This window comes from Pseudophryne corroboree, chromosome 6 (genome assembly GCF_028390025.1).
Source record: "Pseudophryne corroboree isolate aPseCor3 chromosome 6, aPseCor3.hap2, whole genome shotgun sequence".
NCBI lineage: Eukaryota > Metazoa > Chordata > Amphibia > Anura > Myobatrachidae > Pseudophryne > Pseudophryne corroboree.
Window position 1 is genome coordinate 293,244,469 of NC_086449.1, and position 21,119 is coordinate 293,265,587.

Below are 21,119 nucleotides of genomic sequence, written 5' to 3' on the forward strand. Positions count from 1 at the left end.
AACTAGCCACGGGGGGATTCAACTAGCCACGGGGTTTACCAGCAACTGATTGATCACACCGTGAGGAAAAGCATGGGTTAAACACATGGAAGCCCACCGATGCTGAACTGAAGAAACTAATGGGTTTCCCTGCACGTTAGATACAGAGCTGCATTTAACCCAAAAATTCTCTTGCAGCTCCTGAGGAAAATTCTCCTGCATCACAAAGATTAGCGTGCAGGGCTCCTGCACCTAACTGAACCAGGCAGTGCGATCAATTAGCTGTGGGGTAAACACGCATCTAACTGAACTCCCCCTCTGTTGTGAATCCTACATATAAAATATGCATAACATTTTAAAGGAAAAAAAAAATATATATATATATATATAAATATATATATAAAAACAAGTGGTTTTGTCATTCTAAACATATTGCTTTATTAGATTTGTGTGTAGCAGTCCTGGTATAATAAAAAAACAAACCTAATATTAGCTGAAAATATTTGCTTTCATATCAGAGCATACAATATGCCTCTAACATCTACTGAAACTAAGGCGACATCTAGTGGTATATAAGATTCCAAAGGAAAAAAAAAAAAAAGACCCCCACAAGAATTCCACAGTACATTTTTAAAGTCGAGCTTGACAAAACATCTCTTACTGTAAACTCTTAATTTACAATAACAGTCTAGAAATGAAACAATTTATTTATTTTAAATGACCAAACGGCAATAACCCAATTCATCATTGCAGATGGATTATTAAAAAAAAAATTGCTGCATGGTGTTGGTAGAGAATGGGGAAATCATAGGAGACTTCCAGAGCACAAACAAAACCATAACAGGGCTGCTAGCCACTCTGGGCCTGCCACATCCCCTGACCAATCGCAGCACAGAGGAGGCGGGGCAGCCAAGCCAATGACGTTACAAAGGGACAGGGCCACAGACACTGGTGAGTGCAGCATTGCTCGTAAAATCCTCAGGACGCTCAGGGAGGCTGCACAAACTGCAGCATCTGGTGCTGCATCCACAGATCCCGGCTGCGGCACCCTGCTAGCCACATGCACGTGGGGCAGTGACCATCCACAGAGCACTGCATGGCAGCACCGCTCGCACACCCCTAGTTACCCCTGGTTATGTTAAAAAGCTGACTTTACATTGATTTAAATTCGAGAAAACACTTTATATATTAATTCTTCTTAGAGGCCCAGTTGCCATAATCAAAGTCTGTAGGATATGGTCATGCTAGTGAATTCAGCATCAGATTTTTAGTGTTCTCTGTTTCATGCGATTCTTAAAAAAGGTTTTTATTTGTTTTAGAGTAGAAAATCCCTTTCAGCTGTGCTTACAGGTATAGTCAGTCCAATAGCAGCTAGCTTTGCTACATGTGGAAAACACTGAGCTCAGTTGTAGAAAATGTATGCATTATTGGTTTTGCATCTTGTTTTTGCAATACTCTGGTTTAAATGAGTTTAATGCAATTGCCAATTCTAGTTTTCTATTTTCATTGTTTAAAGACTGCAGGAATTCCATTTTTAGAATAACACTCACAAAGAATGTCAGAAGCCTTATTTTGATCATGGCTTTCTATAGTAAAAAAAAAAAACAGGATATGATTGGCATATCTGAAAATCTTACTTCTATGTGAGTAATACTGTATTTACCATATACTGTATATCGGTCTTAAATGCGATAACATTAGCACAAGTACCATTTATTCATAAGTCTGACCATTCACCATGACATGTAGGAGGAGATTTTTAAAATGAGTAGCAGGTGTGTGTTGCAAGCAGTGGCGGATCCAGTGGGGGGGGGGGGGCGTGCCCCCCGTCATTTGTGGCTCCGTCCCGTCCCCACACAGGGAGATGACGGGATTGTGTTACCAGCGAGCGCCCGTCTCCCTGCACAGCGGCAGCCGGAGGCAGGAGCTCAGTACTGAGCTCCGGCTTCCGGCGCTGTCACTGTGCGGTGTGCGCTATGGGAGAGACGTCAGTCATGACGTCTCTCTCATAGTGCTGAGGAGCGGACGCCAAGAGGACGACTGCAGCGGTCTGGAAGCGGAAACGGGGCTCGGTAAGTATGATGGTTTTTTCTTCCTTAATGCAGCAGGGGCATCTACTGGGGGAAAACTACGGGGGAACATTACTACTGGGGAAGGCATCAACAAGGGGCATTACTACTGGGGGCATTATTACTGGGGGGCATCATTACTGGGGGGCATCATTACTGGGGGGCATCATTACTGGGGGGCATCATTACTGGGGGGCATCATTACTGGGGGGTCATCTATTGGGGGCATTACTACTGGGGGCAGCTACTGGGGGATATTTTTACTGGGGGCCATCTACTGGGGGTATTATTACTGGGGGTCATCTACTGGGGGCATTACTACTGGGGGCTCATCTATTGGTGGCTAACTCCTAGGGGGCATTATTACTGGGGGCAAACTCCTAGGGGGCATAATTACTGGGGGGAATCTACTGGGGGCAAACTACTGGGGGACATTATTATTGGGGGTCAACTACAAAGGGGCTAACTACTGGGGGCATACTACAGGAGGGCATTACTACTGGCGGCGTAACTACAGCGGCATTACTACTGGCTGCTCAACTACAGGGGGATTACTACTTGGGGGCCAAATAACTGGGGGCATAACTACAGGGGCCAAACTACTGGGGGATAACTACAGGGGCCAAACTACTGGGGGCATTACTACTGGGGGCCAAACTACTGGGGGCATTACTACTGGGGGCTAAACTACAAGGGGGGCATAACTACAGGGGCTAAACTATAATGGGGCAAACTACAGGGTGGCATTACTACTGGTGGCTAAACTACAAGCAGGCAAACTACTGGGGACATTACCACTGGGAGGCTAAACTAAAGGGGGCGGGGGTAAACTACTGGGGTCATAACTGCAGGGGCATAACTACTAGGGCGCTAAATGACTGGGGTCATTACTACAGGCAACATTACTACTGGGGGCAATACGAACATTGCATAAGGGGCACCACTACTATGGGGTCTATATAAGGGGCACTACCAGTACAGTGGAGATTGCATAATGAGCGCTACAACTGTGGGCATTGTATAAGAAGTGCCACCTCACATGCACCGAAGCCGCACGCAAATGTACTTGCCCCTTCCATGGTGCCCCCCCTATCATTTTCTTCTGGATCCGCCCCTGGTTGCAAGTACATAATGTATAGGTTTGTAGTTTCTAAGATAGGGTCTATATTAGTTAACACTAACAGCTTGCCTTTGTCAAGACAAAGGAGGCAGCACATCTGAAAGTCCATATGTTAAGCTACGAAATTGTATGTTCTTAATTACATTTGCTTAAACCTTCAGGCATGATGTCATTTTGTTCAGTGGCCTCTCTTTCCAGTGCAGCAATGACACTCAGCAAGGATTACCAAGAGACAGCCACTTATACCGCTTTCACATCGCAAATGCCGGATCCCACCCGCTAAGAGAAACGTGTCCTTACCGGGTGGGATCCGGCATTTGGTCTCCTTTGATGGCTTTCCGACCAGGCAATATACCGGGTTGGTTGCCATAGCAGCGGGGGGGCGCAGCAGCAGCAGGGGCGGAGGCGGCGCTGGGAGATGAGCTCATCTCCTGCGCCGCCTCTCTCTATGCTGTGAATGGGAACCGTGTCCCATCGACGCGGCTCCCATTCACACTGCGCCTGACCCGGTATTCAACCCGGGTATAATCCTTCTTTTATACCGAGTTGAATTACCGGGTCAGGCGACCCGCTAATTCGCCGAAAGTGCTTTCACATCACACACTGACCCGTGTCGACACGGCAATATGCCGTGTCGATACCGGGTTATTTGTGCGATGTGAAAGGGGTATTAGTGTCACTAGCCACTTAAAGGTTAATCTGAGGACTGTTCAGTATATTTTAGATTTCAGTTAAACCAGACATTCTAATGGGGGAATTTTGAAAACAGAAGTACAGTTGTCTTACGAGATTGTTAATGGTTACTAACTATAAGGCACCTCAGCAGCTCCATGGGCACTAGTAAGAGAAGGTGGTTGTTTATACAATGACAGTTGTTCACACACACACACACACACACACACACACACATCAGGTCATCCCTGCTGTACAATATATCTAGCAGATATATCTTCACGTCTGCCAGTGTGTGCGGACAACCGAAGACTGTACAATAGCTAAGCTGGGTACACACCGGGCGATATATCGGGCTGAGGCCTGGTAAGTGTGTATGTACACACTTACTGCGGACTGCTGATCTGTCATCTTAGTGTATACAAAGTAAAAGGTTAATTGCCCAATAATCTCTGAACAGATATACGATGGTTGTTTAGTGTGTATGAACCGCTTCGTTTGTGCCCCTTCGTCAAATTGATTGTGAGATCCGTCAATCGTTCAGACACGTTGGTTAAATCAAATGGATTTAACCAATTTGTCTGCTGGACCATTTTTGGCAGTTTTACAGCATTTAGGAGCAAATGGTAAATTGTCATTTGCGCTCATCCATTACCAGATTTTGAATCCAACCAGCCAGATCTGGCAATAAATCTTTAGGTGTATGGGTAGCAGCTGGCTGAACATAGATATAATTTAACAGTGGCCCAGTTACTGCCCAATGGCTTTTTGGACAAAAGATATATATATATATATTTTTTTTTTTTTTTTTTTTTTTTTTAATCGGCAGCCAGATTACTGCTCCACTTACTTTTTGGACACAGGTAGCCAGCCCCACTTGCTGGCTACACAAAAGGGCTCAGTAACAAACATGGCTGCTGAAACGGAGATAGTGGACTCAAGCATATGCTTTATCTTTACGGTTCACGACTATTGTTCCCGCCAGCAACCCAGCCCTTCCTTTTATACTAGGGTTGGATCTGCTCTGCCATCCAGTCTAACGCCACCTGGCAGTGTGAAGCACCCAATAAATCACTCTGAACTGAAGTGTCTATAAATGAAAAGTCAATTCGGCTGTATCAACAGTGTCGGGCAGCAAGGGAATTTTGCCGGGCAGACCGTCCAAGATATAAAGCATGGGAAGAACACCGGTGTCTACATGTGATAGGGAATATACTTTGTAAGCTCCACTGGGTCAGAGTGAATGACAATATTATTACATTGTACAAATAGTGTTCCCACTAGGATGAAGGCAGGGCAGGGCGCAGTGGTGGCGGGGCAGTGCATTCGTGTGTGCACGAAAAGGGGGCATGGCCTGCCAGGGAGAGGACGCGTCACCGCCAGCATCACTAGTGGGGACAGTACAGCCCCCTTGACTTCAGTAATGGGGGCGTGCCCCAGCCATCGGCTGCAACACCTAAAGAGGGTCTGGGCTTCCTCCAAATTCTCTCTATAGTTTGTATAGATGCAGTGCATGTTCTGTTATTCCAAATCTCATTAAAACGTGTGTTGTGTTGCTGGAAGTTTACCCATCCCTGGTTGTTCAACGACCAGTCGGTGCAGGCAGTATTGGGGTGCCTTCAGTGCTATGGAGTGCAGGGAAAGTGAGAAGGCAGTGCTTGGAGCACAGTAAGTGCGTGCACCCTAACATGGATTAAGAGAACCCATTCCCCACAGCACTACCACAGAGTACAATGTGAAGCATGAACAGAGTTCAGGCTAATTCACATGTAGGGTCAGTGATTCAGCATTTACTGGTGTAAATGTCAATTGTTTGGATTATCCACCACTAATATGTGTAGACTCTATATAAAGGGCAGTAAAATGTCAGTGTATCACTACTTTTCAGTGATTTGTAGGTTTAACAGCTTTATTGAGTATTAAATATTACTGTTCTTCTGTTATATATCTGCAAGACACATATAGCTAATGAAATCCTGTGACCTACAGGTAATTGTTAGTACTCTCAAGTTCCATCCAAATATCCTAAATTGACGACAATGCTCTGCCTGCTATCACATAGTCCTTACCAAGGGTGTAGTACTGCAGCTTACCGACGCCGGGATACCGGCAGCATACCGACGCCGGGATCCCGGCGGGGAGGGGCGAGTGCAGCAAGCCCCTTGCGGGCTCGCTGCGCTCGCCACGGGTTCTATTCCCACTCTATGGGTGTCGTGGAAATAGTCCCTGTTGGTCGGCATGCCGACCATCGGGATAGTGACCCGTCGGGCTGGTGGAGGAGGTCATGTGACTGTCGGTCAGCTGACCGGCGGTCACATGAATATTACCCCTTACCAAGAGTAAGCTGTCAAGAGCACCCAAATACACCAGCAAAGAAATGCTGCAATAGCTACAAACACCACATGGAAACAAAAGGTTTAAGTGTCAAGGTTCCCTAATGGTGACAGTGACTATTTTACTACAACTGGCGGCACCACTGGGGGGCACGTAACTTACTAAATCATTCAGTGCCCAGTGGCACCAGTAATGGTGGTCAGTGAGAAAGGTTATTGACAGTACGAATCCCACCACTGACAGACTGGCAGAATAAGACCATCCTGTCACATTGCATGAATACTATAAAAGTACGATAACTATTAGAATTAAGACTACAGTTTCATTTACTGGTGTTAGGTGAAGTGTGATATCGAACACTTTAAAAATACTGAGGTCCCAAATGGTATAAAACAAAAGCACCTAGAGTACATGGCTTTTGCAAATACAGCTAGCACATTTTAATGGTTGTCAATAATGCCTGCCCTTTTCAGGCAGGTACAGAGACAACTTTAACTAGATAGCTTTCAAAAGCAGACATTCCTTTTTCACACAGATAATGGAAAAAAGCATTTGGCCTTAAACCGACAACACAACAATCTGAGATAACTCTGCACAGAATCACAGTGCCATGTAGCCACAAGTGGGCAGCCAAGCTGGATATGACCCATCTGCTCTAGCTGAGTGTCCCATTTGCTTTTGGCCTCACAAGGGGGTAAATTTACTAAGATGGGAGTTCTATTTAAGATGGGAAGTTGCCCAGAGCAACCAATCAGATTCTACTTCTCATTTATCTAGCACCTTCTAGAAGATAATACCCGTCGTGCTATGGGCAACATCCGATCTTAAATAGAACTCCCATCTTCGTAAATTTACCCCAAGGACTTTAGTGAGGTCAATAAAGAAATCTCCATAAAGGATCGATCAAAATTACCAATAATTGCCCTTTTGATTTTGACAGATTCATTACCAAGCCACATACTGCAGCTATTGCCCAGCATTAGCTGATCAAATTTCCTTAGGACTAAGGGTGGATGAGAAGACCGTGTTAAGGAAAAGGTATGTTGGGTCGATGACCTTTCCCCCAAAGCATGCATTAAAAATCTATTACAACGGTTATGAAAGAAAACATTTAAAGCTATTCAATTCCATGACCATATCTGAGCTCTTAAAACTAATATTGGAAAGTTTAACAAGGCATACAAATAGTGAGAGCATGTTTGCAATGTGAACAATTGAAAAATGAAAAAAACAAAAACAAATGACAATTAATAGTCAAGACAACCCAGTGTCCAGTATGTCAGGGCAACCAATCCGTTCAGCCACAGGACATTCATAGTTAAAAGACAGATTTCAAAGCAGACATCTGTGTGTCGGCAATCAATCATGCTCCTACTGGAACCACAGCTGCTGACTCTATGGCAACGTATTTAAAACAAACACACCATTAAGTGCTGACACTGGAGCAATCAGGAAGAAGAAGAAAAATGGTGGAAGAGGGAATAAATGGAGGTGATGCTGTAACTTGAATGTTTTAAACTAAAGATATTCCATTAGGCAATGGATTTGTGAATAATATACATAAATCCAGTCTGGTAACATTACGACTGCCAAACAGCATAGATTGCTATTTAAAACAACCACGATTGCTATTTAAAATATACAAAACTTCATTAAAAGAAAACCAATCATTTCTTAATATATTCTTTTTCCTTAAAAAAAAAAATGTGAAAGACAAATACCTCAATGTTCTCCAGAGGAGAACATAGAGGAATTCCTGTTCCATAAATGTTAGCACTATGCATTAAAAAGGTAAGATCAATGTATCTTTCACACTCCCAATATACTGGACCCTCCAGCTAACAAAATAGCACGGTTCACTAGATACAAAGCCATTTTGTCCAAACACATTAAAAGTTGCAATAATTTCGCAAGATCTGAGAGAACAACACTGAGCTAGAAGACTTTTTCCATTAAAAAAATGAAGTTAAACTTTTTGTACTAACTAATAAAAAAATTCTAAACATTTCTCTCAACCCACTAATTACAAAATCAGTCAAACATAGTTAAAAACAGGAGGGGGATTTGAACTCAGGTTGCAAATATTGGTAAGTTTTCAATTAAATAATTATATAAGGAGAAAATGATAAAACAACCAAAACATAGGAATCTGCTAGATTAATTAGTTAGGCTAAACCCAATTTGTAAAAATACATACTAAACGGTTTTCATCAAATACTTCAAACAGGAGCCTGTGCTTTTGTGGATACACCTGGAAAAGAAAATAAGGTCCAGAAATAAGAATACATCACATAATAGGTTAGCTAAACATATACTGTTGTAGGAGAATGTTTTGGCACTTGTGACTAAGTTTCTGTGAAACTTGGTTCAGTGAATAGAAGCTTACATAATCTGTACTGGGGTCAATGTTTTCAGCAATGCTAATAGCATAAACAAAGCAGAAAGTGAAGTTTGGGCACCATGTCAATTAGTACCCCATAACACAACCTTTGGCAGAAAGGACACCTAAGCGGCCCCTATAGATAGTTAGAAATCTTTGTCTTCCTGCTTTTGGAATTGATGCCCAGTCTTCTGTGCAAAAACGAGTTTTATGGTAATAACTTACCTTTGTTAGAACTCTTTCTGTGAGGTACACTGGGCTCCACAAGGATTGGACAATGGGGTGTAGAATAGGATCTTGATCCAAGGCACCAACATGCTCAAAGCTTTGACTGTTCCCAGAATGCACAGCGCCGCCTCCTATATCACCCAGCCTCCCAGCACAGGAGCTCAGTTTTTAGTTAACCAGCCCAATGCAGTAGCAGGAAAAGAGACGACAACGGTTAGTAGCCACATACACCACACTCTTGAGCAGATAAATCGTCCGCCCACGGCGGGTTAGCTGCAGGGACCACATACGGTTGAACCGGCATTGGAGGTCCCATAGGGGGTGTTAGTTTATGAACTAGCATATGCAGAAGTGTGGAAAAAGCGGCCCACGGTGGGTCAGTATGTGCCTCCGCTGCCACAGTCCCACTGGGAGGCAAGGAGCCCCCAGAACCAGAGCCCACAGCTGCTATATTCTCCTCATATTTGTCTGTGGCTTCAGCAACACCAGCAGTGTGTTCAGCCCCAGAACCGTTACCCTCAGAAGCAGACATGATATAACTTGCAGCATGAGGTAACAGAGTACAATTATCAGCAGCACTATACCTCTAAACCCAAACCCCTGCGCAGTGTAGTCAGCACTAGCAGAGATAAATGAGAGATATGGTGACTGAATCACAAAGAAAAATACGTAATACAGTATATCTTTGTGAAAATCCTATATTAGATAACACCTGACACACCAAGCCCCCTCAGGTTATGGAATATAGGGATAGCAAGATGAGTGAAAGACACGAAATGGACACCACTCAGCTATCAAATGCACACACAAATAGTCACAGTTTGTACAATGCAGAGGTTATTACTGACAATAATACTGCACTGGACTAGCTTATACAGCTATATAACAATAGATATAAAAGTACACAGTAAGAGCTGGATGTATATCACAGGGTAATTGTACTATAAAACTCTGACTAAATGCACTCTTTCTTAACTATCACTGTCTAAAAAGGCAGGTAGAATACTTAAGTGTCATGTAAAGGCACAGCGCTGACAACCAGGCGGCTTTACATAGGAGGATTTGCCCAAGCAGTCCCAGGAACAGTGAGCTGAGGGATAATGGCGCCGCAGACACTGACAGGGAGTGAGGAAAAGACAGATATGCAGCTCCAGGGCGGGAACACTTGCTAGAAATGGCGCCCTGGGGCTGGGGGAGGGGCTTCAGGTCTAAGCCTTATCCCCTCTGCTGGCAAAACCACCGGTACTGTGGGCGATATAAGAATTGGTTTAGAGAGAAAACCTGACCTGCGTCCATGCCCTGGTGATCTAGTGGGATCGCCTGTACTGCCACAGTGTCCACCGCCAGCGCGCGCGGCCCGCCTCCCACTTACCACCTCACGAAGCACGGCCACGCAATCCTGGAGAGCCCCAGCCGTGTGTGTCTAAAGTGAAGAAAACCGGAGCCTCCGCTGTAGGTACCCGGCAACCAGCGCCACTGGGGAGAGCTGGAGCTGCAGCAGTGAATGTCACAAGACATTTACCACCGCTGCTGCCCTTGAAGTCTTCACTTTTTACCTCATAAAAAGTTTTTCTTAGGGCTGCTTGGAGCAACCCCTCTGCTAAGTGCCTGCTTACTGCAGCACCAACTTACAAAACTGAGCTCCTGTGCTGGGAGGCGGGGTGATACAGGAGGTGGCGCTGTGCATTCTGGGAACAGTCAAAGCTTTGAGCCTGTTGGTGCCTCGGATCAAGATCCTATTCTACACCCCATTGTCCAATCCTTGTGGAGCCCAGTGTACCCCACAGCAGAAAATATTTTAGTCAGAAACATCCTTTGGCCATATTGGATGCACTGCATAGTTTGGGTCTAGCCACATATTTTGAAATCATATTTAAATTATGCATAAGTCATGCAATTATGAAGATAATACAATATTACTAATTTCTGATCTTAGAATCTTCTGTTATTAATACTATTTCTATATGTGTATTGTACTTGTAATTTTAGTATAATGCCTCACCATGTTTCAGGATTGTAATGGAATCTCCTTTGTCAATGTGCTCATAGCCTAGTAGTGTATTCCCTTTTTTGTGACTTGTTTGGTAACTTCACTGACATTGTAACTTATGTGTTTTTGTTTTGTTTTTTAAATGTGGTGTTTATTAGATTGTAGCAAAATATATATCACCCTTTTCAGCTTTGTATGTGTCCCCAATTAAAAGTCTGACTAAATAGTGCCTCTTGCTGCTGATAGCCCTCCTTTGACATCTATAGTAGTAAACAAAAATAATGTTTATATTTTGCAAATATCCAAGTCATTACTTACTCTGAGTAATATTTCCTCATTCCATTTTGGATTCAAGGTCTGAAAAAATGAAGAAAAAAAATAAGAATTTACTTACCGATAATTCTATTTCTCGGAGTCCGTAGTGGATGCTGGGGTTCCTGAAAGGACCATGGGGGGGATAGCGGCTCCGCAGGAGACAGGGCACAAAAAAGTAAAGCTTTTACCAGATCAGGTGGTGTGCACTGGCTCCTCCCCCTATGACCCTCCTCCAGACTCCAGTTAGGTACTGTGCCCGGACGAGCGTACACAATAAGGGAGGCAATTTGAATCCCGGGTAAGACTCATACCAGCCACACCAATCACACCGTACAACTTGTGATCTAAACCCAGTTAACAGTATGATAACAGAAAGAGCCTCTTAAAGATGGCTCCTTAACAATATAACCCGAATTTGTTAACAATAACTATGTACAGTATTGCAGATAATCCGCACTTGGGATGGGCGCCCAGCATCCACTACGGACTCCGAGAAATAGAATTATCGGTAAGTAAATTCTTATTTTCTCTATCGTCCTAAGTGGATGCTGGGGTTCCTGAAAGGACCATGGGGATTATACCAAAGCTCCCAAACGGGCGGGAGAGTGCGGATGACTCTGCAGCACCGAATGAGAGAATTCCAAGTCCTCTTTTGCCAGGGTATCAAATTTGTAGAATTTTACAAACGTGTTTTCCCCCGACCACGTAGCTGCTCGGCAGAATTGTAATGCCGAGACCCCTCGGGCAGCCGCCCAAGATGAGCCCACCTTCCTTGTGGAATGGGCCTTAACAGATTTAGGCTGTGGCAGGCCTGCCACAGAATGAGCAAGTTGAATTGTGTTACAAATCCAACGAGCAATCGTCTGCTTAGAAGCAGGGGCACCCAACTTGTTGGGTGCATATAGTATCAACAGCGAGTCAGATTTTCTGACTTCAGCCGTCCTTGAAATGTATATTTTTTAAGGCTCTGACAACGTCCAACAACTTGGAGTCCTCCAAGTCGCCAGTGGCCGCAGGCACCACAATAGGTTGGTTCAGGTGAAACGCTGATACCACCTTAGGGAGAAAATGCGGACGAGTCCTCAGTTCTGCCCTATCCGAATGGAAGATTAGATAAGGGCTTTTATAAGATAAAGCCGCCAATTCAGATACTCTCCTGGCGGAAGCCAGGGCCAGTAACATAGTCACTTTCCATGTGAGATATTTAAAATCCACCTTTTTCAATGGTTCAAACCAATGGGATTTGAGGAAATCTAAAACTACATTTAGATCCCACGGTGCCACCGGAGGCACCACAGGAGGCTGTATATGCAGTACTCCTTTAACAAAAGTCTGTACCTCAGGAACTGAGGCCAATTCTTTTTGGAAGAATATTGACAGGGCCGAAATTTGAACCTTAATAGATCTCAATTTGAGACCCATAGACAATCCTGATTGTAGGAAATGTAGGAAACGACCCAGTTGAAATTCCTCCGTCGGAACACTCCGATCCTCGCACCACGCGACATATTTTCGCCAAATGCGGTGATAATGTTTCGCGGTGACTTCCTTCCTTGCCTTAATCAAGGTAGGAATGACTTCTTCTGGAATGCCTTTCCCTTTTAGGATCTGGCGTTCAACCGCCATGCCGTCAAACGCAGCCGCGGTAAGTCTTGAAAGAGACAGGGACCCTGTTGTAGCAGGTCCCTTCTCAGAAGCAGAGGGCACGGGTCGTCCGTGACCAACTCTTGAAGTTCCGGGTACCAAGTCCTTCTTGGCCAATCCGGAGCCACTAGTATTGTTCTTACTCCTCCTCACCGTATAATCTTCAATACCTTTGGTATGAGAGGCAGAGGAGGAAACACATATACTGATTTGTACACCCAAGGTGTTACCAGTGCGTCCACAGCTATTGCCTGTGGATCTCTTGACCTGGCGCAATACTTGTCCAGTTTCTTGTTGAGGCGAGACGCCATCATGTCTACCATTGGTCTTTCCCAACAGTTTACTAGCATGTGGAAGACTTCTGGATGAAGACCCCCCTCTCCCGGGTGAATATCGTGTCTGCTGAGGAAGTCTGCTTCCCAGTTGTCCACGCCCGGGAAGAACACTGCTGACAGTGCTATTACGTGATTCTCCGCCCAGCGAAGAATCTTGGTAGCTTCTGCCATTGCACTCCTGCTTCTTGTGCCGCCCTGTCTGTTTACATGGGCGACCGCCGTGATGTTGTCCGACTGAATCAACACCGGTTTTCCTTGCAGGAGTGGTTCCGCCTGGCTTAGAGCATTTTAGATTGCTCTTAGTACCAGAATGTTTATGTGAAGAGACTTTTCCAGGTTCGTCCATACCCCCTGGAAGTTTCTTCCTTGTGTGACTGCTCCCCAACCTCTCAGGCTGGCGTCCGTGGTCACCAGGATCAAATCCTGTATGCCGAATCTGCGGCCCTCCAATAGATGAGCCTTTTGCAACCACCACAGAAGATATACCCTTGTCCTTGGCGACAGGGTTATTCGCAGGTGCATCTGAGGATGCGACCCTGACCATTTGTCCAACAGATCCCTTTGGAAAATTCTTGCATGGAATCTGCCGAATGGAATTGCTTCGTAAAAAGCCACCATTTTTCCCAGGACTCTTGTGCATTGATGTACAGACACCTTTCCTGGTTTTAGGAGGTTCCTGACAGGTCGGATAACTCCTTGGCTTTTTCCTCGGGAAGAAAAACCTTTTTCTGAACCGTGTCCAGAATCATCCCTAGGAACAGCAGACGTATCGTCGGAAAACAGCTGCGATTCTTGGAATATTTAGAATCCAGTCGTGCCGTCGAAGAACTACTTTAGATAGTGCTCTTCCGACCTCCAACTGTTCTCTGGAACTTGCCCTTTTTAGGTCGTGCAAGTAAGGGATAATTTAGATGCCTTTTTTCTTTGAAGAAACATCTTTTCGGCCATTACCTTGGTAAAAAGGCCCGGGGTGCCGTGGATAATTCAAACGGCATTGTCTGAAACTGATATTGACAGTTCTGTACCACGAACCAGAGGTACCCTTGATGAGAAGGACAAAATTTGGACATGGAGGTAATCCTTGATGTCCAGGGACACCATATAGTCCCCTTTTTTCCGGTTCGCTATCACTGCTCTGAGTGACTTTATCTCGATTTGAACCTTTTATGTAAGTGTTCAAAACATTTTAGATTTAGACTATATGTCACCAAGCCGTCTGGCTTCAGTACCACAATATAGTGTGGAAAAATAATACCCTTTTCCTTGTCGTAGGATGGGTACTTTGATTATCACCTGCTGGATATACAGCTTGTGAATTGTTTCCAATGCTGCCTCCCTGTCGGAGGGAGCCGTTGGTAAAGCAGACTTCAGGAACCTGCGAGGAGAAGATGTCTCGACTCTCCAATCTTTACCCCTGGGATAATACTCGTACGATCTAGGGGTCAACTTGCGAGTGATCCCACTGCGCCCTGAGACTCTTGAGACTACCCCCCCACCTTGAGTCCGCTTGCACGGCCCCAGCGTCATGCTGAGGACTTGGCAGACGCGGTGGAGGGCTTCTTTTCCTGGGAAAGGGCTGCCTGCTGCAGTCTACTTCCCTTACCTCTATGTCTGGGCAGATATGACTGGCCTTTTGCCTGCATGCCCTCATGGGAAAGGAAAGATTGAGGCTGAAAAGACGGTGTCTTTTTTAGCTGAGATGTAACTTGGGGTAAAAAAGGTTGGATTTCCCAGCTGTTGCTGTGGTCCCCAGGTCCGATGGACCGACCCCCAAATAACTCCTTCCCTTTATACAGCAATACTTCCATCTGCCGTATGGGATCTGTATCACCTGACCACTGTCGTGTCCCTGACATCTTCTGGGAGATATGGACAACGCACTTATCTTGATGCCAGAGAGCAAATATCCCTCTGTGCATCTCACATACATATATATAGAATGCATCCTATTAAATGCTGTACATGAATAAAATATTTTTAGTCAGGGAATCCGACCAAGCCAACCCAGCACTGCATCTCCAGGCTGATGGCGATCGCTGGTCGCAGTATAACCACCGTATGTGTGTATATACTTTTTAGGATATTTTTCCAGCTTCCTATCAGCTGGCTCCTTGAGGGCGGCCGTATCTGGAGACGGTAACGCCACTTGATAAGCGTGTGAGCGCCTTATCACCCTAAGGGGTGTTTCCCAACGTACCCTAATTTCTGGCGGGAAAGGGTATAACGCCAATATTTGCTATCGGGGTAACCCTACGCATCATCACACACTTCATTTTATTTTATCTGATTCAGGAAAAACTACAGGTAGTTTTTTCACTCCCACATAATACCCTTTCTTGTGGTACTTGTAGTATCAGAAACACGTAACACCTCCTTCATTGCCCTTAACGTGTGGCCCTAATGAGAAATACGTTTGTTTATTCACCGTCGACACTGTATTCAGTGTCCGTGTCTGTGTCTGTGTCGACCGACTGAGGTAAATGGGCGTTTTTTTTTTTAAAAACCCCTGACGGTGTTTCTGAGACGCCTGGACCGGTCCTAATAGATTGTCGGCCGTCTCATGTCGTCAACCGACCTTGCAGCGTGTTGACATTCTCACGTAATTCTCTAAATAAGCCATCCATTCCGGTGTCGACTCCCTAGAGAGTGACATCACCATTACAGGCAATTTCTCCGCCTCCTCACCAACATCGTCCTCATACATGTCGACACACACGTACCGACACACAGCACACACACCGGGAATGCTCTGACAGAGGACAGGACCCACTAGCCCTTTGGGGAGACAGAGGGAGAGTCTGCCAGCACACACCAAAAACGCTATAATTATATAGGGACAACCTTATATAAGTGTTTCTCCCTTATAGCATCTTTTATATATATACAATATCGCCAAAATCAGTGCCCCCCCTCTCTGTTTTAACCCTGTTTCTGTAGTGCAGTGCAGGGGAGAGCCTGGGAGCCTTCTCTCCAGCTTTTCTGTGAGAGAAAATGGCGCTGTGTGCTGAGGAGATAGGCCCCGCCCCTTTTTCGGCGGGCTCGTCTCCCGCTATTTTTGAAGTTAGGCAGGGGTTAAATATCTCCATATAGCCTCTGTGGGCTATATGTGAGGTATTTTTTGCCTCTAATAAGGTTTTTATTTGCCTCTCAGAGCGCCCCCCCCAGCGCTCTGCACCCTCAGTGACTGTTGTGTGAAGTGTGCTGAGAGGAAAATGGCGCACAGCTGCAGTGCTGTGCGCTACCTTTATGAAGACTCAGGAGTCTTCAGCCGCCGATTTTGGACCTCTTCTCTCTTCAGCGTCTGCAAGGGGGCCGGCGGCGCGGCTCCGGTGACCATCCAGGCTGTACCTGTGATCGTCCCTCTGGAGCTAGTGTCCAGTAGCCAAGCAGCAAATCCACTCTGCACGCAGGTGAGTTCACTACTTCTCCCCTAAGTCCCTCGTTGCAGTGATCCTGTTGCCAGCAGGACTCACTGTAAAGTAAAAAACCTAAGCTAAACTTTCTCTAAGCAGCTCTTTAGGAGAGCCACCTAGATTGCACCCTTCTCGTTCGGGCACAAAATCTAACTGGAGTCTGGAGGAGGGTCATAGGGGGAGGAGCCAGTGCACACCACCTGATCTGGTAAAAGCTTTACTTTTTTGTGCCCTGTCTCCTGCGGAGCCGCTATCCCCCCCATGGTCCTTTCAGGAACCCCAGCATCCACTTAGGACGATAGAGAAAAATGTATTTTAGTATTCTGTGCATGTGTTTTTTTTTTGTTTTGTTTTTTTAACTTTCATGTACGGCCTTTAAAAACTCAAAAATAGCAAAAAAAATTAACTTTGCTTACATTTTTTGTTTATTTTAAATTGGAGTGTTTTTTATTTTTTCTTTAACAAGAAACAAAGTCGATGAATGTTTTCAAAAATATAATTCCGTATTTTTCCAAATGGGGCTAAAAAACACCTGTCAAATAAGCTCTTAATATAGGTACACTCTTGAAATTAATTGAAATTCCTCAACTGATATTTACAAACATTTGCAAAGTGTTATGTTTAAATGAGGCTGTTAGATCTAGTAGCAGAAATCTTAACAGCTACTCTACAGGACCAATTACCAGAGCCGGCCTTAGGCATAGGCAAACTAGGCAAATGCCTAGGGCTTGTGGCATGCCTAGGGGCACAAGCAGCTTCTGCTGATTAAAATGATATGTGGCATGCCTATATTCTGGGTGTGACTGCAGCTGTATCTGCATACGAAATGCTACGTTACAGTGTATTCCTGGAAATCAGAGGAAATGCAGATACAGCTCCAGTCGCACACAGAATATAGGCATGCCGCATTTCATTTTAATCAGCAGAAGCTGCTTGTGCATTCTAGCAACATAGTAATGCAAATAAGATAATTTTTTGACAAAAAAGGCACCTGATAGTAGCAGAGCTGCCAGCTAACTCACGCCAGGCATCTCCTGCTGCATGGCGTATTGAGGACACATCTGTATCCAAGCAGAGGCAGAGGGCACAGTGGCAGCGGCCATGTGAGTGCTGTGTGCGGGTGGGTTGGTTGTGCAGTAGTGTTCGGCATATGTGTAAGGGGCATTATGTGTGTCATGTGTATAAATGCTTTAATAATGTGTGGCATATGTGTAAGGGTCACTAAGTGTGTCATGTGTATAAGGACATTAGTAATGTGCGGCATATGTGTAAGGGGCACTATGTTACGGCTATGACTGAGGGGTGATGGTGCTTGGAAAGGGGTGCAGGGTCAGAGGTGGAACAAGTGGCGGTGCTAGGGTGCACCAGCCAAAATCTTGCCTAGGGCATCATATTGGTTAGGTCCGGCTCTGCCAATTACCATTCCAAAATTATTGCATCGAATGATTGGAACGGACCTGTTGCAAAACATTTCTCCATAAGGACAAGCTGGTACCGTGCAATTTTGCAATGTGTATGAAGTTACAATCATCTGTCCAACATTTCTGCCAATAGTTTATTTAAAAACAACTTAAATGTGGGTGGCAGTATTTAAATCACAATACAAAGTAATACTGTAAATAAAAATGGTGATTATGCTATTGCTGTCCAACCCTTTCTAAAACGACCTTTGACGCAAGATTATCTGACCGTGTATGTAGGGAAATGATATTGCCATGACAATGTAGATCATTACGTCTCTCAGAAAATGGCAAAGTCAGTCAGCTCTTGAGTGAAATTGTTGCGGTGTGTACCTTAATCCCTTTAGTGGCGGGTTTTCAATTTAAAAACGCACCCTGGGGGTGTGTTTTTAAATTGAAGTGAAAGCAGGGGGGGGGAGAAGGTGCAGGGGGGGGGGGGGGGTGAGTGATGAGGCAGGGCGAGGTAATCAACTGGCGATCGCCCGCGGGGATGACCAGCCCCAGCGCTGATTCCCAGCCGCAATCAGCATAAGCCATTTTAGAGCTAAGCCGCCCCCCAGCCAGTAGGAGTACGGGGGGCGGGCTAAACTCCATAATGGAGTATGTTGATTCCCGGGTGCTCTGCACACTGCAAGGCTGTCCCCGGGGAATCAGTCAGTAGTAGCTGACAGCGCTGGCTACTCCGGAGGATTTGCAGGGCATACCACTGAAGGGATTAAATAAGGAGTATCTGTTTTACAGAGCACTGCATTGCAACAAAATTAAAAGAAGAAAAACAAAACAAATGAATTAAGGGTGAAACTGCTCAGTTTCACACTTTATTAATTTGGCGTAACATGTTTTTCTAGTGACTGTCACATAACTCCTTCTGTTATTTCAGCTTCAATATGTTAACTACTTCGACATAATTTACACAATACATTGTTGTTGTAAATACTACTACATACCACTAGCACCAGTTTTTTATTTCCTGGTTTTGAAAAAACAAACCACAATAGCTACTGTATTTTCAGTGCAGTGAAGAAGGAAAGTAAGGGGACGCAAGTCTCAAAACTACTATCTTTTTTAATTTCTCTTTACAAATAGCGATAGAATACTCCATCAAGTATATAGGTTATAAACCAGTGGTTAAAGTGGAAATTTTGAAGTGGGGGTATGGAAAAGTGAAGGCTCTAATTATGCGTGCACCTTCAGCGCGCGTGCTCTGGAAAAGGGGGTATGGCCACTCAAAAGAGGGCGTGTCCTTCAGTGACGTTTACCACACCATACATTATGCACCACAATAGTAGGACCCCTTTCACATTATGCCACATGGAATGAGCCAAAATTCACATTATACCACACGGTATGAGCAGAAATTCCCATTATACCACACGGAATGAGCCCAAATTCACATTGTAGCATACGGTATGAGACAAAATATTAATTATGGTAAGAACTTACCGTTGATAACGGCATTTCTCCTAAATCCACAGGTTCCACAGGATAACATTGGAATATGATGACGCGACAGAGGATTTGCACCAAACGGTCACAGTTTTCGGCCTCCCAACATGCACCGGGCCCGTCCATATATCCCTGCCTCCTGGCTCATGCAAATCAGTTGTTTGCCAAAGCTCAAGCGCAGGAGCATCATAGAGAGCCCTAATCAGGCGAGAAGAACACACATGCACACCCTTCCATACAAGAAGGAAGAGGTTAGTGAGTGAAAGTATCATCAAATCAGATGCGTCAGGGTGGGATCCTGGTGGATACTGTGGACTTAGGAGAAATACCATTATCAACGGTAAGTTATTCCCATAACGTATATTTCTCCGGCAGGGTCCACAGGTTATCCACAGGATAACATTGGGATGTCCCAAAGCAATTTAGTGGTGGGGACGCTCCTGACTGGACAGGAGAATCCTTCGCCCGAATTGAGTGTCCTGAGAGGCAAAGATATCAAAGGCATAATGTCTAATGAATGTGTTAATGGAAGACCCTGTGGCTGCCTTACACATCTGTTCTGCAGAAGCACCACGGTTGTGTTGCCCATGACGGACCTAACTTACGAGTAGAGTGAGCAGAGACTTTAGCCAAAACAGGGAGATCAGCTTGAGAGTATGCTTCTGAAATGGTCATCCGAAGCCATCTCGCCAGTGTCTGCTTGTCAGCAGGCCATCCTCTCTTGTGAGAACAAAGAGAGTATCTGTCTTTCTGATAGCACTGGTACAACCCACGCAGATCCTTAAGGTCCGGACTACGTCCAACGATGCATCTCCCATGGAAAGGTCCGGCCCCTGGAAGGCGGGAACTACAATTTCTTCGTTAAGGTGGAACTTAGACACCACCTTAGGAAGATACACAGATTTGGTTTGAGAACCGCTCTATCTGGATTAAAAAAAAAAAAAAAAACAGAAAAAGGAGGGCGACATAACAATGCACCTAAATCTGACACTCTTCTAGCTGAAGCAATAGCCAGTAGAAAGAGAACTTTAGCTGTTAACCATTTAAGACCAACTCGTTTAAGTGGTTCAAATGGGAAAACTTGAAGAGCCTTTAGGACTAAACCTAAGTACAAAGGCACTGTAGTGCGCACATCCTGTAGGTTAGCAATTTTCTTTTGGAACCATACAGTTAATGCTGACACTTGCACTCTCAAGGAAGCCACTTGTAGACCATTGTCCATTCCTGTCTGAAGGAATACCAGGACTCTGGAAACTCTGAATGCCCTAGGGTCAAATTTCCGGTCACTACACCATTGAAAATAGGTTTGCCAAATTTGGTGATAAATGCGAGCGGAGGAAGGTTTCCTTGTTCTGAGCATAGTTTGAATTACCTGTTGTGAGAATCCTCTTGCTTTCAGGATGGAAGGCCCGAGGTGCCAATATATTCATTGGCAGGCAACTTTCTTCCTTGGTCCACTGCCCCTGGAAGCAACTCCTTCCCGACACTGCTCCCCAGCCATGAAGACTGACATCCGTTGTCAGAATTTTTCAATCTGATATCCAAATGGGTCTCCCTTTGTCCAGACAGGATGTCTGTAGCCACCAGGCTAATGACCTCCTTACTCCCAGAGGAAGGACTATAGTCTGCGCTTTTATTGTCTGATAACAGCCATTCCATTTGGAAAGGATCAGACATTGCAGAGGCCTCGAATGGAACTGAGCATACTCCACCATGTCGAATGTCGACACCATC

At 45.0% G+C, this 21,119-nt stretch overlaps 1 protein-coding gene across 3 annotated transcripts in view; it reads right to left on the reverse strand.

The window, feature by feature from the left end:
- The window catches only part of NEDD4 (NEDD4 E3 ubiquitin protein ligase), a 470,501-nt gene that overhangs the window by 246,444 nt on the left and 202,938 nt on the right, over positions 1-21,119 (reverse strand). For 2 of the 3 annotated variants that reach the window (XM_063926139.1, XM_063926138.1), the window contains 2 exons: positions 11,091-11,129; positions 8,372-8,425 (listed from right to left, as the gene is read on the reverse strand). In XM_063926139.1, coding sequence (XP_063782209.1) covers positions 8,372-8,425; positions 11,091-11,129 — 93 coding nt within the window. The remainder of the gene's footprint in view (positions 1-8,371; positions 8,426-11,090; positions 11,130-21,119) is intronic. The other variant, XM_063926140.1, reaches the window with a different exon arrangement.